General features: G+C 50.5%; 1 protein-coding gene across 1 annotated transcript in view; it reads right to left on the bottom strand.

Moving 5' to 3' along the window:
* LOC114866080 (semaphorin-6D-like) overlaps window positions 1–20,311 on the bottom strand; it is a 40,309-nt gene that overhangs the window by 2,340 nt on the left and 17,658 nt on the right. Inside the window, 20 exon segments of the mRNA XM_041072981.2 lie at window positions 2–1,084; window positions 1,178–1,309; window positions 1,833–2,083; window positions 6,548–6,601; window positions 6,709–6,767; window positions 11,437–11,514; window positions 11,832–11,972; window positions 12,042–12,215; window positions 12,604–12,759; window positions 12,837–12,968; window positions 13,069–13,196; window positions 13,399–13,488; window positions 13,578–13,666; window positions 13,794–13,916; window positions 14,000–14,090; window positions 15,713–15,814; window positions 15,970–16,026; window positions 16,838–16,895; window positions 17,016–17,130; window positions 17,255–17,469. Of these exon segments, the coding sequence (XP_040928915.1) occupies window positions 2–1,084; window positions 1,178–1,309; window positions 1,833–2,083; window positions 6,548–6,601; window positions 6,709–6,767; window positions 11,437–11,514; window positions 11,832–11,972; window positions 12,042–12,215; window positions 12,604–12,759; window positions 12,837–12,968; window positions 13,069–13,196; window positions 13,399–13,488; window positions 13,578–13,666; window positions 13,794–13,916; window positions 14,000–14,090; window positions 15,713–15,814; window positions 15,970–16,026; window positions 16,838–16,895; window positions 17,016–17,130; window positions 17,255–17,396 (3,255 nt within the window). The 5' untranslated portion in view covers window positions 17,397–17,469.

Raw genomic sequence — 20,311 nt, 5'->3', positions numbered from 1 at the left:
CTTCGCTGTAGCTGTGCTGTCGCGTGAGGCAGGAGCTGGCGGGCGCGGGCCGCCGGCTCTCGGCGTTAGCATTGCTGCTGGGGGCTGGGGGGCCGTTACTGCTGCTGTTGGTGTTCATCCTGGCCAGGAAGTGCGCGTGCTGTGCCCCTCGCTGGTTGAAGCTGTGGTGGCGAGGAACCGCCCCGCCTCCGCTGCCCATCTTGATAAGGCCCTGACGCTGAGAGTGATGACGTGCCACCGAGACGCCGCTCGCTCCAGGCTGCTCCGGAATCACCTGCTGCTGCAGTGGCGTCGAGGATGACGAAGAGGAGGAGGAAGGGATGGAGGTGGAGGATGTGGGGTTGTTGGATGAAGACGAGGAGGAGGAGCTTGACGACGAGGTGGAGGTATGAGGGGGAGGGTCCAGGAGCTTGGGCCCGTCCCTCGGCAGTGTGGATGTGCTGTAATAAGAAGGTTCTGTCTCTGGAATCTGCTGCTGCTGCTGCTGGTGGCCGCCGCTGCTGTTGTTGTTGTGGTGGTTGCTATGGTGATGGCTGTGGTTGTACTGGTGCGTGCGGGTCTGGCCATGCTGGCTGTGATGGTGGTTGTGATGATGGCGTCCAGATGTGGACGAAGGGAACAGGGAGGAGGTGGAGGTGAGGACCTTGATGCCTCCGGTCCCTGAGGCGCTGACCTCGTGGATGTGCTTCAGCAGCTCGTCCAGCGCCGACACGTCCACAGCTGCCTGAGGAAGGGACTGCTGAGACTGGTGGTGAAGAGCTGCTCCTCCACCCGCTGCTGCCACTCGGTCATCGTTCAACAGCGCCTTCTCCTCCGGCAGGTGCAGCGAGGCTGAAGAAGAGCCTGGTCCGTTGCTATGGTGATGAGAGAAAGGAAACGCATGCTGGGTCAAAGGGTTCCCGACCACAGCCATGAAGCCCAGACTGGACCCGGAGCAGCTGGGGTTGCCGTCCTTGGCATTGTTGCAGTTCTGGTTCTTCTCGTATTGATGGTGCCGCAGGGCCCTGATGTTCTTGATGGGCAGCTCCGGCGTGGAGTCGGGTGTGGGCAGGCCGGACAGCTCTCCGTCAGCCTGAGACAGAGACTACACAGAGGTTAGACCCTGGTTGGGACACAAAGCGTCAACGAACATCAGGCCGGGCCGGCACATGTTCTGCTGACCCAGCTGCTGTCCTACCTGAGACAGGCTGAGGTCGGGGTCTCCCAGCGCCAGGCCCTTTTGCATGGGGCTGTGGAGGTGAGGTGAGGCCCGGCCGTTGGGAATGAAGGAGCTGTACATCTTCGGGGTGGACATGTCCAGTTTCTCGTCCTGAGCAAAGACGAGGAGGCAAAAGGTTGTTAAGCAGATAAACGTGGTCCCCAGCTGTTTCATGGTTAACTTGTATAAATATACATTTGAGGGCAGCAGGAGCTCAGATTCAGATTCAGCTCAAGGACGTTTGGAGAAGGACGAAGTAGATAATGAAATGTTTGACTGTAGTGGCTCAGGAGAGGCGGTTAGTTCTCAGGCCTCCCCCTGGGTGAGGACGAGGATGCATGAATATTAACAACGCTGCTCAGAATTCAGCTGATTATGTCGCTGCTTTGGGGCTTGATGTTCGACAACAAAACATGTGAAACAAGTGCTGGTCAAGGATTTATTGTCCACTTTGCCTCAGAGTGGGAGACACACAAAGATGTGCATGTCAATCTAACGCTGATTCTGATCCCACTAAAGCAAAACCCGAGCCAGCAGCCAATCAGACATCTTCTTAAATGACATGGATCGTAAGACACCACTGGACTTTAAGATGGCTTAACCAGCCACTTATGGAATATGGACCCAAACACACCTTGGGCTGCGTGTCCAGCAGGCCACTGAGCTTGGCCAGGGAGCGCAGCGACAGAGCGTGGGGCAGCGACGCCTCTGGGTCCTTCCCCAGCCTCCTCGCCCGCTGAGCCGCGCTGCGGCTGCAGTAACACGACACTAGGAAGCCCGACAGGATGGCGCCCAGGAAGAAGGCCACCAGCACACAGGCGATCAGTAGCGTGTAGTGGACGTTGGCACCGGCCTGCAGGTCCATGTCGGGAAGACGGCGAACACCTGAAGGACGGAGGGGGAGAAGCGTTAAAACAGCCACAACAGAGAAACAAGTCCATCAATTAAGGCGAGGACATGAAGGAAGGAAGCAGGAAGGATGGAGGACAGATGAAGGAGGGATGAAGGATGGATGGAGGAGATGGAGGATGGGTGAAGAACAGATGAAGGAGGGGTGAAGGAGAGATGGAGTACGGATGAAAGACAGATGGAGGAGGGGTGAAGGACAGATGGAGGAGGGGTGAAGGAGAGATGGAGGAGGGGTGAAGGACAGATCAAGGACAGATGGAGGAGGGGTGAAGGAGAGATGGAGGAGGGGTGAAGGACAGATGAAGGAGTAAAGGACAGATAAAAAAAGATGTGAAGGAAAGATGAAGGAGGGATAAATGACAAATGGAGGAGTGATGGAAGAAGGTTGAAGGAGGGTTTGAAGACAGATGAAGGAGAGATGGAGGAGGGGTGAAGGACAAATGAAGGAGAGATGGAGGAGGGTGAAGGAGAAATGGAGGACAGATGAAGAAGGAGTGAAGGACAGATCGAGGAGGGATGAGGACAGATTAAGAAGGGATGAGGACAGATGAAGGAGGGATGAATGACAAACGAAGAAGGGAAGGAAGAAGGATGAAAGGGGGTTTGAATACAGATGAAAAAGGAGTGAAGGACATATCAAGGAGGGACGGAAGAAGGATGAAGGAGGGTTTGAAGACAGATGAAGGAGAGATGGAGGACAGATGAAGAAGGAGTGAAGGACATATCGAGGAGGGATGAGGACAGATGGACTGCTGTTCATTTGAAAACGGGTCTAGCTCTTTGATGGTTGGTTCCCACTCATGTCCCCTTCCCGTCTGACGGCCCAGAGGACACACTCTCTTGGCGGCCGCCCAGCCGCGGGCTCACGACGTGATGGACCCGGTTCTGGGTGTATGAAGTCTCGACAGCACGTTATTGTCTGACGATGCGCTAGAACCACAGCGTTGCTATTTACTCCGTTTGTGTAAGATGCCACTTTGAGCCCCTGTTCTTGTTTCATATCACAGCGAGTCCCTGAAATCCTGATCAAAGGGCCAAAAAGCTGCGCGGCTCGTGCTTCGGTCCCCGCTCCACGTCTGGTCTGGGACTTGCTCTGGAAACCGTCTCACCCTCAAAGCGAGCGTCGCCCGAGGCCTCACTTTGATACCAGACACCGCGGAACAAATGTGTCTCTTACGCAAAACCCTGTTGAAAACGAGCGAACAGTCATTACCCGTCCAGTCAGGATTAACACGCGCCTTCATCACTTTCATCTGCGTCCTTGGTTCTGACAGTTATAAATAGGATGATGGAGACGCACAGAGAAAAATATTATGCTAATTACAGCCCGACATGGAAGCGCGGCGCTCTCTGCCCTCGCTGTCGGAAAGTTTCTCTGCTGTCAGGATGAAGCGGGAAACTTTGTGGGACTGGATGAAGTTTTCTGTCAGTCTGAACTTTTGTTTTCTTATTCCGTGTCTCTCTGCTTTTGCGGCAGCACATCCTGTATCTTCCTTCTTCCCTCAGAACAGCTTCTCAGCTTCCATCTCAGAGTCCTGTGACATCAGCTTTGTGAGACTGGACTTCACCATCCAGCTCACTTTTCAGTCCTGGAAGCAAAGGCTGCATCAGCAGTGGTCAGTGTGAACGTACAGTACATGAGGTGGAAGTCAGGTCCATGATAGTCAGGACCACGAGCATGAGCCTCAAACCTCGGAACAAGCTGGTCCATGAGCAGCCGACTGTGAGCTACAAATGAGCAGTCATGGATCCGATCGGACAGACCAGCGGCGCCGTTGTTCGGGTCATGACAGAACACAGACCCGTCCACCACAGGCCCAACACGAACTTAGCTTTAAGGAAACGGTGGAGTCAACCTCCAGAAACCCCGGCCCCATTAGCATGCTCTCTCACTACTGCTCGCTCGCCCACTCGTCCTCCATTAGTATTCACATTAAGCTAGACTCCAGTGACAGAGCAGAGGAAGGAAGGAACTGATGGCGGCACAGAGCTCATCTCTGGTTTCAGCTGTTGTTCCGAGGCCTCGTCAACGTTACACATGTTTCTATGGCTGTGAAGGTCTGAGGCTTCTGTCGGTGCAGGTCGGATCAGAACAAGCTGGAGAGCCCACAACACAAAACCACATAGTCCAAAGGTTTCAATACAAGCACAGAGCCAGACGCAGCTGTTCTGGTCCATTTTCTGGTTCTGGTACCAGCCTCATGGACCCAAACACGATTAAAACGGAACAACCAACAGAAATCTGTGTGTCCAATTACAACATCCATAGTCAAACTAGGAGCAGCCTTCCGCTAACACGCGTCTCTACAGTGCTTTGATCCGAACACGGACTGGAGCCCGTCCAGCGGAACCGCTTCATTCTCCTACTCTGAGCTCGATCGAGCAGAAGATGACGGCAATTAGCGAGGATGCGACTGCTCCTGGCGCTGCTCACACACTCAGCTCGGTCCAGCTCATTAAAAGACTTTAACACGCTGCGACGGCTCTTTTGCTGCTCACAGGCTTCAGCTTGATGCTCACGCTTGTTATGTTGCTGCATCACAGACCATAATAACACTCTTTGTGTCTGCGCAGCACAAACACTGTAATTAGACGTCTCCACAGAGATGAGAGCTGAAAGTGAGCTGCTTGATTTCCTCCACAGAGATAAAGAGTCCACAGGTGTCAACAAACCAGCACCAACTGTGATTCTGGACCAGGCAGGTCCAGCTGGCACTGTCTGGACCGGTACAGCTACAGAACCTGCTTCATACAGCGTCGACTGAAGACAGCTCATCTTGGTCCACACTGTCCTTTCAGCCGTTCAGACGGGCAGAACCTGGTGGACCTGCATCATCCCTGTGCCAACAGAACCGTGGAGGAGTGAACAGCTGACAGCACCACTGCTCCGTTGAACAGACCTATGGAGAAGGATCTAATGCAATGCTAACGCCCGACCTGCAGCCTCCCGTCATTCACACACGCTGCTCCGTCTTCCTCGGAGGAAGCGCTCTCTTAGCAGCACGTGGTGTGAGCGCACGCAGGAGCTTTGTGACACTGCATCGCTCTGTATTAAAAGTTCAGATCCTACAGCTACGGATGGAATGTTTGAGTCGTGATGCTGCAGAAAGGATGCGATAAGAAGCGTATGTGAGAGTCACGACCTGCATGTGTCTGACTGAAGCAGGGAACCGGTTCTAGGTAAAGGTCATCTCGACTCAGCTGATAAAACTCTCAAAGGTAACATTAAGCAGCGTTTGAGTGCTTAAGGATCCTCTAAATGTCAGAGGCACACGATCAGGTCATTAAATGTGTGACGACCAACAGCTTCATCCTGCAGAGGTTCTCACAGCAGCTCACGCAGCTCCAGCCTTTCATTGAGCTTCTCCAAATGCTTTGGATCAAACTCTATGGAATCCGCTGCCTTTTACAGATGTGCACCTCCTTGCAGATGTGTACCAGGTGTACACCTGTCAGTCAAACCAAATGTAGCTGATGTCTGACACAAAGCAACTCAGTAAATCAGTAATTCATATTTTCCAGCATCAGGTAAAATCCACAGACTCCAAACAAGGAACACGGAGGTCTGAGTCAGCGCTGGGTCCGGACGCAGCTGGAACCTCTGCAGTGGACGCAGACGTTTCAGGTTAAATGAATAAAGTCCAATTTTCAGCATAACGTAAAGGTCACAACAAGCAGCCGTCACGCTGAGAGAACATCCTCCTCCATGTTTGCACAGCGCTCATCTAACACATAACGACGCTGTAATAGCAGCTGCAGCAGAATGGGCCATTTATGTCCATTCAGAGGCAAAAGAGAAGCGCTGGGGTTTAAACCGCTTCCTCACGGCACGATAAATAAGCACTTTACAGCCACAGCGTGGTTATAGAAACGCTTAGAGCAGCCACGGCTGTGCAGCGTCCTTCACACCCGGCTGCCTGACGATGAGGGCGAGGCCTGCTTCCTCCCAGTGGACGACCGGTATCCACCACATCCATGTGACACGGACTCCAGGACCCACATGAACGGAGCTGAGGAGGGGCCCTGCTCTGTCCTCCTTCATCCTCCGCGTGGCGTGATGCAGACACTTCAAGTGTCCCTGAAACACAAACTGGGTTCGTGTCAAGTAGGACTCACATGGTTGTCTTTAATCCCAGTAATGCAGCTGGACCTTGATGGGATTCGCTGCGTGGCTCTGCCTTCGCCGTGTGAATGTCTAAAAGCCGTCAGGGTTACGGTCCTGACAGGCAGCTAGCAGCCATGAATACAGAGCAGGACACCTCCTGGACGGTAGCAGCGTCACGTATAGCGTATAGCAGGACGACAGAGGATTAAAGGATGCTGTCCACCATTAACCAGCTGCTGACGCCACCGTAGCAGCTGAGGCCATGACAGGTCCACGCTGCCGCTGCAGCAGGAAGCAGCTACTGGTCATTAGTGGGAGTCATGGTGCGTTCTTACCATAGGCCGAGTCCACCGCCGACTCCTGATTCCGTGTGGTTGCCAACACATCGGCTGCACAAAACAACAAAATGACAAAGTTTAGTTAAACTCTACTGCTGCTCAACTTCACACATCCTAATTTTTCTGTTTGCATCGTTACTGCAGCGGGTTTATCTCACCATGGCAGCTGTCTGGCTGAAACGACTGGTCGCCCTCGATATCCTGTTCAAACCCCGCTCTGCGGAGACACGCGAGGGAGACAAAGACATGGTTGCTATGGTTACAGTTGCCAGGGTCGCTAATCCATGGCGTGTCCACGACGACCAGATAACAGCTAAAGACAATATTAATTACACTGTGTCATGGATTTCCATCTTCAGCTCATGGTTTGTAGGACAACAAGGTTGAATGGGGAAAAAGGTCAACAGATTCACCTTCATCACTTATCCACAAACACCTGACGTAGTAAAGAAAGGACTGTGGACTGTCAGGAAACTCCCACATCTGACCTCACATTAGTTTGTACAAGCAACACAAGTCAGAAAATCCAAGCATGGTTAAGGTGGGCTCAGGTAGCGCATACCAATCTCTAACACCTGAAGCAAGTGAAAGGTGTGCTGCATTCCCTTCAACACCAGGACTGTTGTATGTGAACGCTTCTCGATAAACAACACCTCTATCTCACAGAAACATCCATCAGGAAGAAGGAAATCAGACAGACAGGCCGAGTCCCCCCCGCGAGTCAGACAGACAGACAGACAGACAGGCCGAGTCGTCCCGCGAGTCAGACAGACAGGCCAAGTCGTCCCACGAGTCAGACAGACAGACAGATAGACAGAGACAGGCCGAGTCGTCCCGCGAATCAGACAGACAGGCCAAGTCGTCCCACGAGTCAGACAGACAGGCCAAGTCGTCCCACGAGTCAGACAGACAGACCAAGTCGTCCCACAAGTCAGACAGACAGACAGACACACAGACAGACAGAGACAGGCCGAGTCGTCCCACGAGTCAAACAGACAGGCCAAGTCGTCCCACGAGTCAGACAGACGGGCCAAGTCGTCCCACGAGTCAGACAGACAGACAGACAGAGACAGGCCGAGTCGTCCCGCGAATCAGACAGACAGGCCGAGTCGCCCGTGCGAATCAGTCAGACTGACAGACAGACAGGCTGAGTCGTCCCGCGAGTCAGTCAGACAGACAGACAGACAGACAGACAGACAGACAGACAGACAGACAGACAGGCTGAGTCGCCTTGTGAGTCAGACAGACAGACAGACAGACAGGCCGAGTCGCCTTGCGAGTCAGACAGACAGGCCGAGTCGTCCCGCGAGTCAGACAGACAGGCCAAGTCGTCCCGCGAGTCAGACAGACAGACAGACAGACAGACAGGCCGAGTCGTCCCGCGAGTCAGACAGACAGGCCAAGTCGCCCCGCGAGTCAGGCAGACAGACTGAGTCGTCCTGCCAATAAGACAGACAGGCCGAGTTGCCCATGCGAATCAGTCAGACAGACAGGCAAACAGGCCGAGTCGTCCCGCGAGTCAGTCAGACAGACAGACAGACAGACAGACAGACAGGCCGAGTCGCCTTGCGAGTCAGACGGACAGGCCAAGTCGCCCCGCGAGTCAGACAGACAGAGACAGGTCGAGTCGTCCCGCGAATCAGGCAGACAGGTCGAGTCGTCCCGCGAGTCAGTCAGACAGACAGACGGACGGACAGACAGACAGGCCGAGTCGTCCCGCGAGTCAGACAGACAGGTCGAGTTGTCCCGCGAGTCAGACCTTCCGCTGACACGCGTCTCTACAGTGCTACAGAGCAGCATGCGGCTAATTTGCAACACACTCAATCAAACTGCACAGGAATTGATTAATTAGTCATCAGCCTGGATGTGTGGAAGAGACTCGTTACCTGAACACATACATGCAGTGAGTTACTCAGGAACACTTGGCCAGCGAAGGTTCCAGCACGTACATCACACAATCCAATAAAAGTTACTAAATTATGCAACAGAAAATTCCAATCGCATTCGGTGACCTCTGAATGTTTGATTTATTATGAAATCATTATTCCTCCGTGCTCACTGCGTCTATATTTACCACCTCCACCCCCTCGCCGCTCAGGCTTTATCTCCCTCATCATTCAGCCTCCATCTCTCTGCGCGTGGGCTGAGCTGTGAGAACGGGAGCAGGTCGCTGCCACAGCCAGTTGCTATAAATCCCAAATGCTCTTGGGCACTTAAACGCCTCGTTCATCTAGTGGCGAACGATTCAGAGGAGGAGACGCAAATAGACGGAGGCCGACATAAAATACAGAAAAGTTCTTAGCATGTTGTTGCTGAATTGTGTTTTTGTTTCCTCTGCATTGAAGCTCAGCAGCTTTAACAGCTTCCACTTCCTGTTCAGCTTTTAAACCTCGTCAGTGTATGAAACCAGGCCTGACTCACCTGGATGTCGTCCACTGAGATGCTACCTGGGTTATTTCTTCCTTGTTTTGCTGCCATTTGTATTTGGTCTTAAACAGATGTTTTACCTGAACCAGATTTTTTTTTAATCTTTTTTTCAGGGAATCAATCTTGTTGATGGATGACACATTCCATCCAGTTAAAGGCGGAAGCTTGAAATGAGGTCTTGAGTGAATTCATCTGAACCAGAACCAGAAAAACTCATGCCACATGACATAATTTTCTTTTCATTTGGGAAATCATTATAATAATAATCAATAATTAGAATCGTCAAAGCTCATTCACCACCTCAATATCAACATTTATTAGGTCGATATTAAACGGTGAAGACAATTGCAGCATCACGTGATCTCGTTTGACTCTGAACCTCCATCAACCTTTGACCCCTACCAACATATTTACAGGCCGGTGTCACCATTAGTTTCCACCTGTTCCTGTGATTGTGTGTCGCTGTACCTCTGCATCAGACACACAGACGGTCTCCAGGGAGACGGCTGGCTGCTGCCACGACAACCGCGTCCATCTGGTGCCTGCCTCCCATGGAAGCCGTCTGTCTCCGCTCCATCCTTCTGTTTGGTTTCAGCTAAAGTTGCGTAACGTGTTAAACATCGACCTCCCTCCAATGCTCCTTCCTACCTGGATAAACTGACCCACTGGCCTCAGCTCAGAGAGTGAAGCTCTAAATAATGCCTGTTTATGCTGTAGAATGAAGTTTGACCGACTGATAAATCAACACGTCTTTTCTGGTTCTGTTAAAGTTCTGTTGATGACAGTGGCTTCAATTAAAGCTCAGAAACCGTCAGACGACTTGGCATCAACGTCCGAATGCCTCACTAACGCTGGTGAAGTGTTCCACGTCTCCACTGAGGTTTTGACGCTAACAGAACCGGATCAGATCCGGGACAAGCGACGGGTAGGGCTGTGTGAAGTGATTTGATCTTCACTGACGCTAATGAAGTATAATCACTGAACTTGGTCCAACTTTGCTGCTCAGGACAAATGAGTTCTTTCCCATCAGCCTCTGGGTCGAACACATGATGAAGTTTATTAAACACAGTGACGTGGATGCTCCGACTGGACAAAGGGATCACATGGAATCGTTTCCAACTCAGCCTCTAGGCTACGTAGTCACAGTAACGACAGGAGGTCAGAGTAAAGACTGCTGGTTTCATTAATTTCAGACCTTTCCAAATTATTGGAATTAGGTGGTTGAGCCGTTTAAGTGTGTTTCCCCTGAGAATGAGTACCACTAAGTTAGATAATTCTCAGACTTCTCTCGAACCAGACCAGAGATCCGGTGGGGACACACATCACATATTTCGTCTTTTCCACGTCTTGCTTTACAGTCTACATCCTTCCTCGTGTCTTTTCATTTCCACCAGCTCATCCCTAGGTTCTAATCTCTTCTCTGTGTGTGTCTGTGAAGCTGCTGCTGCTCTTATTGTTTGTGGTTTGAGTTACTGGGATGTTCTGCAAAGTTCTGCTCCTCCATCAGCACTTCCATGGGAGAGGGAGAGCCTGGATTTTTCTGCAGGTTCCTCACCCTGTGAAGCGCTGCATGGTTCATATATTTGAGAACGGTGAAGCATGAAGGCGAAGCATGAAGGTGCAAAAAGGGTGAACGTTCACAGGAGCCTGTTTCACTCAAACCAGTTTACTTTATTCTATACAGACCAACAGGCGGGAAAAGTTGCCTTCATGAGGCATTAGAAGCTCTGGGGCCACGTTCAGATCAACTGACAGATTGTGTCTGTTGAGCTTGACAATGATTTGTTTACATCAGACTAAGGAAATGAAATCAGGGAATCAGGAGACAATGACGACTGAGGAGGACGTTAATTGGACGCTTTGTTAATGGGCCAAACCTGCAGAGACACTCGCTGACCAGCCACGTTCACATTGGGCTTTAGCTCGACTGAATTCAAGACACGAGGCTGAGGATGTTTCTGTGCTCCACTCCATCAATACGCTGACTACAATGTCTGAATAGATGACAAGCTGAGGTTTTAGCAGCAGCTGGCGGCTGCTTCCCAATCAATATCTCCAGGGCGTCAGGTGACTCACACCTACCGTCATCACTTCATGACCATCGATCTGCGGCACCGCCGCTTATTCCTGCGCTGCAAATCGAAGTGATATTATTTTCATATCTGTCTCTCTGGGGAAGAAGGTGATTTAATCCTGAGAGAAACATCATCCATCACCATTTGGTTCACGACTCACAACCCTCTTCCACGAGGATGAGGATGAGCCCTGTGGGGGAAGCCCAGTCAGCCCGGGACCTGCCCAGCGCCACAGGTTTAGCTGTCTGGACATTGGTTCCCATTACGTTTCATAAATACGAGCCTTCCCCACACGGCAGATATACGAGAAGAGCCATCACAGTTATTCGCTGCCGGGTGGATGGGGGCAGAGCATGAAGGAAGTGAGAAGTGGGCGACACGTACTTGAAACCTGGAGCCATGTTGGCGCAGCTTCCCGTGCGCAGCCAGATGCAGTAGGGGTCACGAGAGTTCAGGCAGGATCTGGACAAAGACAGTAGAATCAAGAATAGAGTTAACTGCAGCCGAGGGCAAACGCTGCAGACACGGCTCAACCCTAATTAAAACGGGATGATTAGCAGCTGTGTGCGCCTCCTTGCTGATGAATGAGGTCTAATTCCAGGCTGGATTTGTGGCTCTGTTCACTCTAATGGCATCTATAAATACCCGGCATCCCCCTCCTCACCCACTGCTGCACTATTGATTAGGATGCCAAAATTAACATGTGAAAAGGTTTCCCTCAAGAAACGAACGAATGAGCGCTAACATCCAGAAAGCGAGCAGAGACGGCAGGCTCTCACCGTTTGCAGGCCCCATGCTGGCTGCAGCGACTGAGTGGGACTCTGATGACACAGCTGGTGAAGGCTACGAACAAAGCATGATGGTCCTTATCCAGCTCCAGGCCCAGAACCCTCCTGTCCTCTTGTCCCTGAATGTTACACCTGAGACAAAGGCAGATCCAGTTGGTCTCCATGTGACACAGCATCTGCAGCCAGTGATACAACACTTACTTGGAGGGATTGTATACGTCAATGTCCTCCAGCAGCTTGGGTCCAAAGCTGTCGTTAGGATGCGTACTGGCCAGAATCTTAAGAACCCGCCCATCATCTGAGCCCAGGAACATCACTGTCCGGTCTTTGTATGGACCTGCTGACACGTCCACAACGATCTGAGTCAGCTTGGACCTGAAGGAAGAAAACGGAGAAAATGAAACCCTGAGTCCGGGACAGTAAAGGGCCAAAGTCATCATCTGGGTTCAGATAAAGGTGGGGCGAATCCTTCAGAAACTCATCCTGGTCCTGCAAATGCAGATTTAAAAGGTCAGCGTCATCAGAGTGAAGGCTTCCTGGGACTTCACATCCAATCAGAGCTGATACCTGTGATTAGCACGGCTGACTCTGACCCAAACTGTGTTTGAAACCCCTACAGCAGGCAGCAGGTGGATTCACCTTTCCACTCACAAGCAGCAAAAAGAGCGGTAAACATTGTCTGAGCTATTTACACCAGACTGACACTAACAGAGCAGCGCCGTAGAAGAAGCGTCAGACGCCAGTCAGCAGGTGTGTGTACAACCTGCTGGACGTCCGCGTGAAGCAGGGCCTGTCGTTGGCGGAGGGAATGGCTTCGTCCATCAGGGGATACGACTTGATGAACGTCAGCATCTCGTCTGGAAACTGAATTGATGACTTGAAGTCAGCGGCGGATCCGTCACCGGCACACGTCCCTGGTCTGCAGACGACACCAGTCACTGCTGCAGCGCTTTAACACAGTCCAGCATTCTAACACTCGGACGGTCTGGGTCTCACCTGGGTCGGGGAACCTGTTCGTCTGGTACCGGAGTCCAGGACGAGTCGCTGGTTCGCTGCTCTTTGAACTTCCCGTTGAAGACTTTCTCTATGTCGTCCATGTAAAAGGCACAAACTGCAGAACCAGGGATACTGAAGAGAAAAACAAGGGCTCAGTGCAAACAAACAGCAAGAAAAAGCCGAGCCTCAGCGCTGGGAGTCGGGTCATGAAGTGTACTGACCCAGGACCTACCTGTTGGCCTGGGTGGTGAAGACGCCGACCACAGCAGGTCTCTGGTTAATCTGCAGCACGTTGGTGAGGGACTGAAGGACGTCGAAGTAGAAGAAGGAGTCTCCCGGAACCGAACAGTTCAGACGAGCCTGAGCATGAAGTCACACATGGAAATAGAATTTTACCAATAACACGCTCTGAGTGTAACAACTATTTCTCCAGAACATCTATAACAAACGTTAGGTTCTTCCAGAACCAGTAACCAACCCTACAGCTGATAGGTGAACAGAAATCTGTAGGACTCAACCCGAACAGACGAAAACCAAATCAGTTTCTGTGTTTCATTGTTACCTTAAGAAAAGAGGTCCAGTATCGCTCCAGAACCCTGGGAGATCCTCCATTGTCGTTCTTACAAACCCGGGCGACCCGAGAAAACACCACCTGTGAGGTCCAGCAAGGACGAAAACAGAAAGGTGTTTGATCATGGCTACCAGGTTCCTTTACAGAACCATGGCTCCACACAGACGCACCTTGCCGAGGGCGGTGTACTCCACGGCGATCTCGCTGAGGAAGAAGTAGATGTAGTTCCCGTAGTCGATGGCATGCAGGAAGTGAGGCTCTGTGGAGAAACAGGGTTCAGAACCTCAACCAGGGAGTTCTAAGTCACACCCTCCCACCACCACGAAACAACAAGCTCATGTTTGATACTTTGTGCAGACAGAAGTCCTGTTTCCCAAGCGACCCACCTCGGAGCCATTTGGAGTCGTACTTGACCGTCCTGAGGACGGGTTGTCCCTCCCCAAGGCTTCTGTAGATGACTGCGTCGCTGGCCAGGAAGTCGGTCATGGTGGCCGAGTAGAAATCTCCCCCTGATCAAAACAGGAAACAACAACATTTACTATAAAAATGAAAATGAGGACGGATCATTTTTTGATTGTGAGGTTTAAGTCACCGGCAAACAGTCCGACGTTGGACTGTCCGGACTCGAAGGGACACCGAGCCTGACCGACCACCTCCTCTCCAACCTGCTCCAAGGTCGTCATCTGTGGAGGCAAAGACATAAATGAAACCACATCATCACTTCCCTGAGGTGCAGTAAAGGATGTAAATCAGCAGCTAATGTAATGACAACACGTAGACGAGTGCAGAGCACAGGTTTAAAACAGCTGCTTCGGCTGCGTCTCAGCAGTTGACCGATGATAACCTGAGCATCCTTTACCCTCCTGAGCCTCATGAATGAAGGCGCTGCTCGCTCTCGCTTTGTTTGCCTGTGTGAGTCCTTTGTGATTCTACTTTCTATTCTAGTCTGTCCGTGAAATAAACGAAACCTTTAATCACCGGTTTTAATTAAATAGTTCTTCTTCCTTATTTATCACAGTCACTGTCAGCTCAGCAGTATGACCTTCACTTCCATCACTGTCACTGCATGTGCGCCATCTGCTGCTGCTGGACAAATTAAAAACGTCCAGAGTGGCTCTGAGAGGGAGGAGGGAGGGCCACGGCCGCCAAGACTCGCCACAGCTCAGGTACCAGGATCATGACGAGCCTCAGTTCATTAACTAGAAGCACAGAGCATATTGATAAAATCAACCAGTTCATCAGGCGTGGACCAGGTTGCCTCCACAGCTCTCACACCTGGGTCTGTCTAAATGACAGCTGGTCACAGTCCAAACTGCCGGTTCTGTTCTCGTTGTGATGAGACTGGTTCTTCTCCCCAATGTCTCCTGTTTCTGCCTCGACGATAGACTGGACTGAACCGATCAATCATTTTTGAGGGGTAGACCAAGGCTCTACGCCCTGATTATCACAATTCTGACCTATAGGCGCTGGAGCAGTTTGACTGGACTCGGGTGAGGTTTCAGCTTCCAGTCGTTGGACTGATTCCTCCATAGAAGAGAAGAAGCCTTTTTAATCTAAAATTCATCCTGTAGTAAAACATGTTTAAATTATGTAAAACAGAAGAACAGGAAGCTTTCAGACATTCAAATGATTTCCTGTTCTTTAAAACGACAAAGCTAAAAGTTGGTTGTCATTGTTTTCCATGTTTTAGATCCAAACGTCTTCATTTGCAGGTAATCATATTGTTTTTGCCACTGCTGGAGGTTTCAAAGTGCAGGAAACTTCAGATAAATGAGGTCAGCGGCTGCCAGTCAAACTCGCAGCAGCTCCAGACAGATCCAACAACAGGCATTGTGTTTGGTCGCGTTCAGTTAGCAAGTGAACAAGTGCAGAAACGCTCTTAAAATAAAAGCCTTGCCCTTGGTCCTTAACCTGGCGTCACAGGAAGGTTAGAGAAATGTATTGCACCGCACAAAGAAAGCTCAAAACAGCCGAGCTTCTCAGATTACATTAGAAAGAGGAAGAATAAATGAAGGCACAGCAGTGCTCCAATCAGACGTAACCATGAAACCAGAGCCAAGAACGTAACAGCAGGAAACCAAGCCTCTTAACGCTACATCTACAGACAACGAGGTAGTCACAAGATGCTGATCCCAGTCGTTCTGGGATCTTCCCTCTCCTGCTGACGGGAAAGTAGCAAGTCAACGTTTATGGAGCTGGGAGGGAAAGCTAATTAATGAAAACATGGGATTGCTGGGTCAAACGCTTCCCCATCAACTGATCAGCTGGTGCATTCAGGCATCTACAGGTGCACTGAGGTGTCTACCTTGTAGTTCCGGCAGGTCGGGTTCAAAGCATTGGTGCCACAGGTGAACAGCGTCTCGTCGTTTCTGGGCACCAGCACTTTAACATAATTGTAGCACTCGTCCTGAAACAAACACACACTCTGATCTGTGACAAGTGATGTAACAGAATATTTACAAGAATGAAAATGTTTGTTTTTCTGAAGCAGTTTTTATCGTTCATTCATTCTGCTTTAAGCCCTGGTGGCGTCTGGTGAAGGACTGACCCAGCGTTACTCACCCTGTTCTTCCCTCTGACCGTGCACTTGCTGACATCTTTGGACTTCCATGTCAGTTTCTGAAACACAGGACAGATACTGCGGGTCAACCGGACGCTGGACTGCAGAGGACTGAGAAGGTGATCTGAGCTTAGACTGGGGCTAGGGTCCAGTGGAGGGAGGAGATTCAGAAATAACGCTGCTGAAATGACGGTTTCTCTTCAACATGTTCTCCTACTCTTGGTAGCGATGGTCCCACAGAAGCCTGAACCCTGCACATGCAGCCATCTGGCCTAACACAGGGGTGTTTAATTCAGGTCCCTGAGACCCAAGGTCCTGCTGGTTTTTCAACTCTCCCTGCTGATTTCCTTGATCAGTGTGTCAGTTAGCTGCTGATTGGATAAACACATCTGGTCAAGGTGATCAGTATTAGCCGGGTGCCCGACACTTCAGTGTAACTAAAAGGGGAGTTTTTAACTGTGCCATTCAGCTTTTGAACAGTGTGTTTAATTATTTATCATCCATTTTGTAAATGGCTATGTATTTATGTTATTTATCTCACTAACACTACGACGGTCCAGCTCCGCCACACTAATGACGAAGGCACAGTTCACATCAAAGCTGCCGTCCCACAATGCACCAAGGGGCCTCTTACTGGCAGGAGCCACCCCATGACCTCTCTTCTTTGATTAGGAGGATGCATGGGCATCAAAGCAGACGTGTGCTTTGGGCTTAACGTGAGATGGAATGGATGGAGGCTGCAGCTCAGACTTGCCTGCGACATGCAACCATGTGTCCCCAGAAACCTTCTAGTGGCCATAAACCTGTAGATCCAAGCGATCAGCAAGTTCAGATCAGAGTGTAGGGTACTGACCGTGTCCTGTCACTCACCAGCTGAGGGGTGAACTCCTCTGAAGCCGTCGTCAGGTTCACTGCAAACACGTGATCTCTGAGGATAAAGTCAAAACATGCATGAATTATTACACAACACATCAACAGAGGCTCAGGAGGAACCAGGACATGATGACAGCTGTACTCATCACAGAATACTATCATGATGTCTGCCCACCTGGCGGCTATGTACAACATGTGGTTGATGCGTAACATCCTCTGGAAGTCCAGACCCAGACGCAGCGTGTCGTTGTCCTGCAGCAAACCCTGGAAGCTGGGGTACAGGTAGGACTCTGAGGAAAAACAGGCTTCCAGGTTAGAGTCCCAGCTGGACATTTTCTGTCCTCACAGACACACCCAGCGGATACCGTGTATCTCATCAAGCACAGCGTGACTGAATGTTAGGAGTCTACTCACGCTCCGACTTCACCATGGTGATGGGCTCCAGGTCTTTGGGGAAGGGTGTGGTGGAGGCAGACTCACACAGGAAACAGGACGTGAGGACGAGCAGCAGCAACGGTGGCGGCGGCCACAAGGATGGTCGGTCTGTCGGAGCCATTGCGCAGGACAGAGGAGGGAGGAGGGGGAGCAGGAGGTGAGAAGTCGTCAGCGGGTCATGACGTGGACATGAGCTGTGAAGACGTGAGAGAGAAGCCATGAAGACTGGTTACGTCTGCAGTGTCTGTCTGCAGCCACATTAGGGGGATTAGCATGTAGCTTAACGTTAGCCCTGCATTAACCTGCCAGGTCACAGAGCAACACCTGCAATCAATTACTGGGATTAGCATTAGCGTGGTGCTAGCATGCGATTATTAGAGGATTTACTGAGAATATTCTGTCTGATGATGAGCAAACGAATGTCGGTACATGAGGCCAATAAACAGTCTGAGCCTGGTGGAGGCTTCACATAATTTAGTACACATTTAATGACACAGCAGGACGTTTGCTTGATCAACCAACTCCATCTGCTCCTCTTCATTGCGTCTTTATGTGCTACACATTATGAGTCGGGCTCATATCTTAGCCTCCTCCCGTCATGTCATACTGTCACCAGCACGGAGGAGGTGGGACGTTCTCCTCTCAACTCCCCTTTCATCACCTCCTCCCCGTCGTCTCTCCTGCCTCATTCTGTCATATAAACTGACACATGAGAAGCAGACTGGTGGTTTCACCCCCTCTTCTGTGGTGTAGAGACAAACTAAAGGATGCGTCAGTCTCTTGAATCTACTCCCATCTTCACCTGCTGCGTTACTCATCTTTGTGTCCTGTAGCGTGATCTTCCTCATCATCGTCATCACACAGGAGCCAACACAAACAACACGTCACACAAATATTAAGGCATCACATTTTGTAGCAGCATCATCAGCCCAGAGCCGGACTGGACAGGTCTGTGAGGAGGTCAGAGTTTCTCCTTTTCACCACAGGGGTTTAGTTCCCGCAGGAACCAAACACCATCAGGGCATCCTCACTCCTCAGAGACTCAGTCCTGCTCTTCTTGAGGTGAGTCAGTACGTCTGACGAGGAAGAACAAACACAGAAGGTGACGTTCTTCAAGCCTGCAGCAGGTTTGTGGATGTTTGACCCAAACACTAAACATTTTCCTTTGGGCCTGTTTAGCCACTTGTTGAAAACCCTTAGCATCTCCTTCACTCAGTGGATCCACTGTGTTGACTCTCCTCCCACATGCTTTAGGTTTCACCTCGGCTCCCTTTTCATCAGCTTTCGTGGCTCTGAGCAGATAAACTGCCTGCAGCTCTGATGGGATCCCATTGGTAGGCCCGACTCATTTCGATAATTGAAACATCTTGTTCTCGTCCTCGTTGTTGCGTGTTTTCTGGGGCCTGGACATGATCTTTCTGCCCACGGGGACAATCTATCATTTATAAAAGGACTAATCCTTGCAAGGGGCTTAAACAGGAAGTGCCCTCTTCCTGCGTCCATGTAAGGGTAAAGCTGATTTATAGAAAAGCCTCATATTCAGATGTGACCATAAATCTGATCTGCTGTCGTCCTCCTGTGTGATAGCACTTGATCGATTATAGCTTTACTGCAGGATCAATCAATATGACACAGCATTCAGGGGAGCCGGGACATTAACCTGCACACGTTTAACCCTTCACTGGCCATAAGGAGCTTTGACAGAATGCTAAGAGGAGAATTTAAGTGATGATGAACGTGTCACATGAAGCACTTGGCCTGATTTTCTTCACAACAGTCTGACGGTTATGATGGCGCTGTCACGGCAACAGTCCAACAGGTCATTGGACCGAACGCTGGAGGTTCTGAACAACAAACAGCTGCTTGTTGACGCAGCTTTTAACGCTGCCTCTAAACTATTATCGTGCTTTTAAAAACTGCTGCTTCTTCGATTTAGACAATTGATAGAAATCCACACGTAACAACTTCTAGCACCAGCAGGTCCAAACCACAAATCACAGTATTGGCACATCCAATTATCCAAATTATTGGGAAAACTGAGAACGATCTGAATGCATTTACTAAGTCTGGGGTTGCAGTCAGAGCTTGACAGGATTTAAACCCCAAACCTGCTGCAGCCCACACGTAATGAGCGTAAGTGGTTCTGCTTGCGCTGACCCGTCCTGGGCCGACGGCTGGGACGGTGCCAGCTTCTCTGGGATAAGCCGTTAAGTTAATGGAGGCGGCCTTGAATGGACGCCAGTGAGACTGGAGTCAGTTTCATCCTGACGCTGTGTGAAGGACCAGAGGGAAGACCGAGGGAGGAACACAACGCGGTGCCAGCACCAAGCTAATCCGAGCCGTTATCAATCTGCAGGCTTCCAATCGAGCACCGTGCACACAGATTCTGAAGCTGTGTTCAATCCTGATTTCACAGCGTTAGCAGTCGACTCTTTGTGTTGGACACAGGATGAGAGGATGCTGGTTGTACTTGTGTGGGCTCCACAGCAGCACTGTCACAGTCATTGTTAGTGTAACACAAAAGAAAGAAGCAGCTGCTTCATGTTGACAGTCGACCCAGAGTAGAGCAAGATTAGGGTCGGCTGGAAACGAGACAGAGGTTCACAGGAAAACGAGCACATCAGAACCAAGCAATCAGAAAGGAAAGAAATGAATGAAGCACATTCTTCCCTCTTCGCCTTTTTCTCCTTTATTCCCTTTGTTTCTTAAACACTATAAATCTTAATCCTACTTTCTTAAATTCCTCCGCCCCTGTTCTTTTTATCTCAATCTTCATCTTCAAAGGTCAAGTGCAGAGTTTGGTTACACCCCATCATACGGTTACTATAGCAACGGCTACACCTTACAGACTGTGTACTGTATTGGTCAGCAGTTGGCTGAGGAAGAGCGACTGGATCTGGATGAACATAAACCAGCCTCGTGGATCAAGTGTCTGAGTTCTGCTCCTTCCTGACACCGTGGCAACATCTGCTGCTGTTTCGTGCTCAGGAGCAACTGTCTTTGCTTCCCAGGGTAAATGTTCAATCCAAGTTACAA

This window comes from Betta splendens, chromosome 11, assembly GCF_900634795.4.
Source record: "Betta splendens chromosome 11, fBetSpl5.4, whole genome shotgun sequence".
Taxonomy (NCBI): Eukaryota; Metazoa; Chordata; class Actinopteri; order Anabantiformes; family Osphronemidae; genus Betta; species Betta splendens.
Note: the sequence above shows the minus strand (reverse complement) of the source record. Positions and strands in the feature narration are given on the sequence as shown.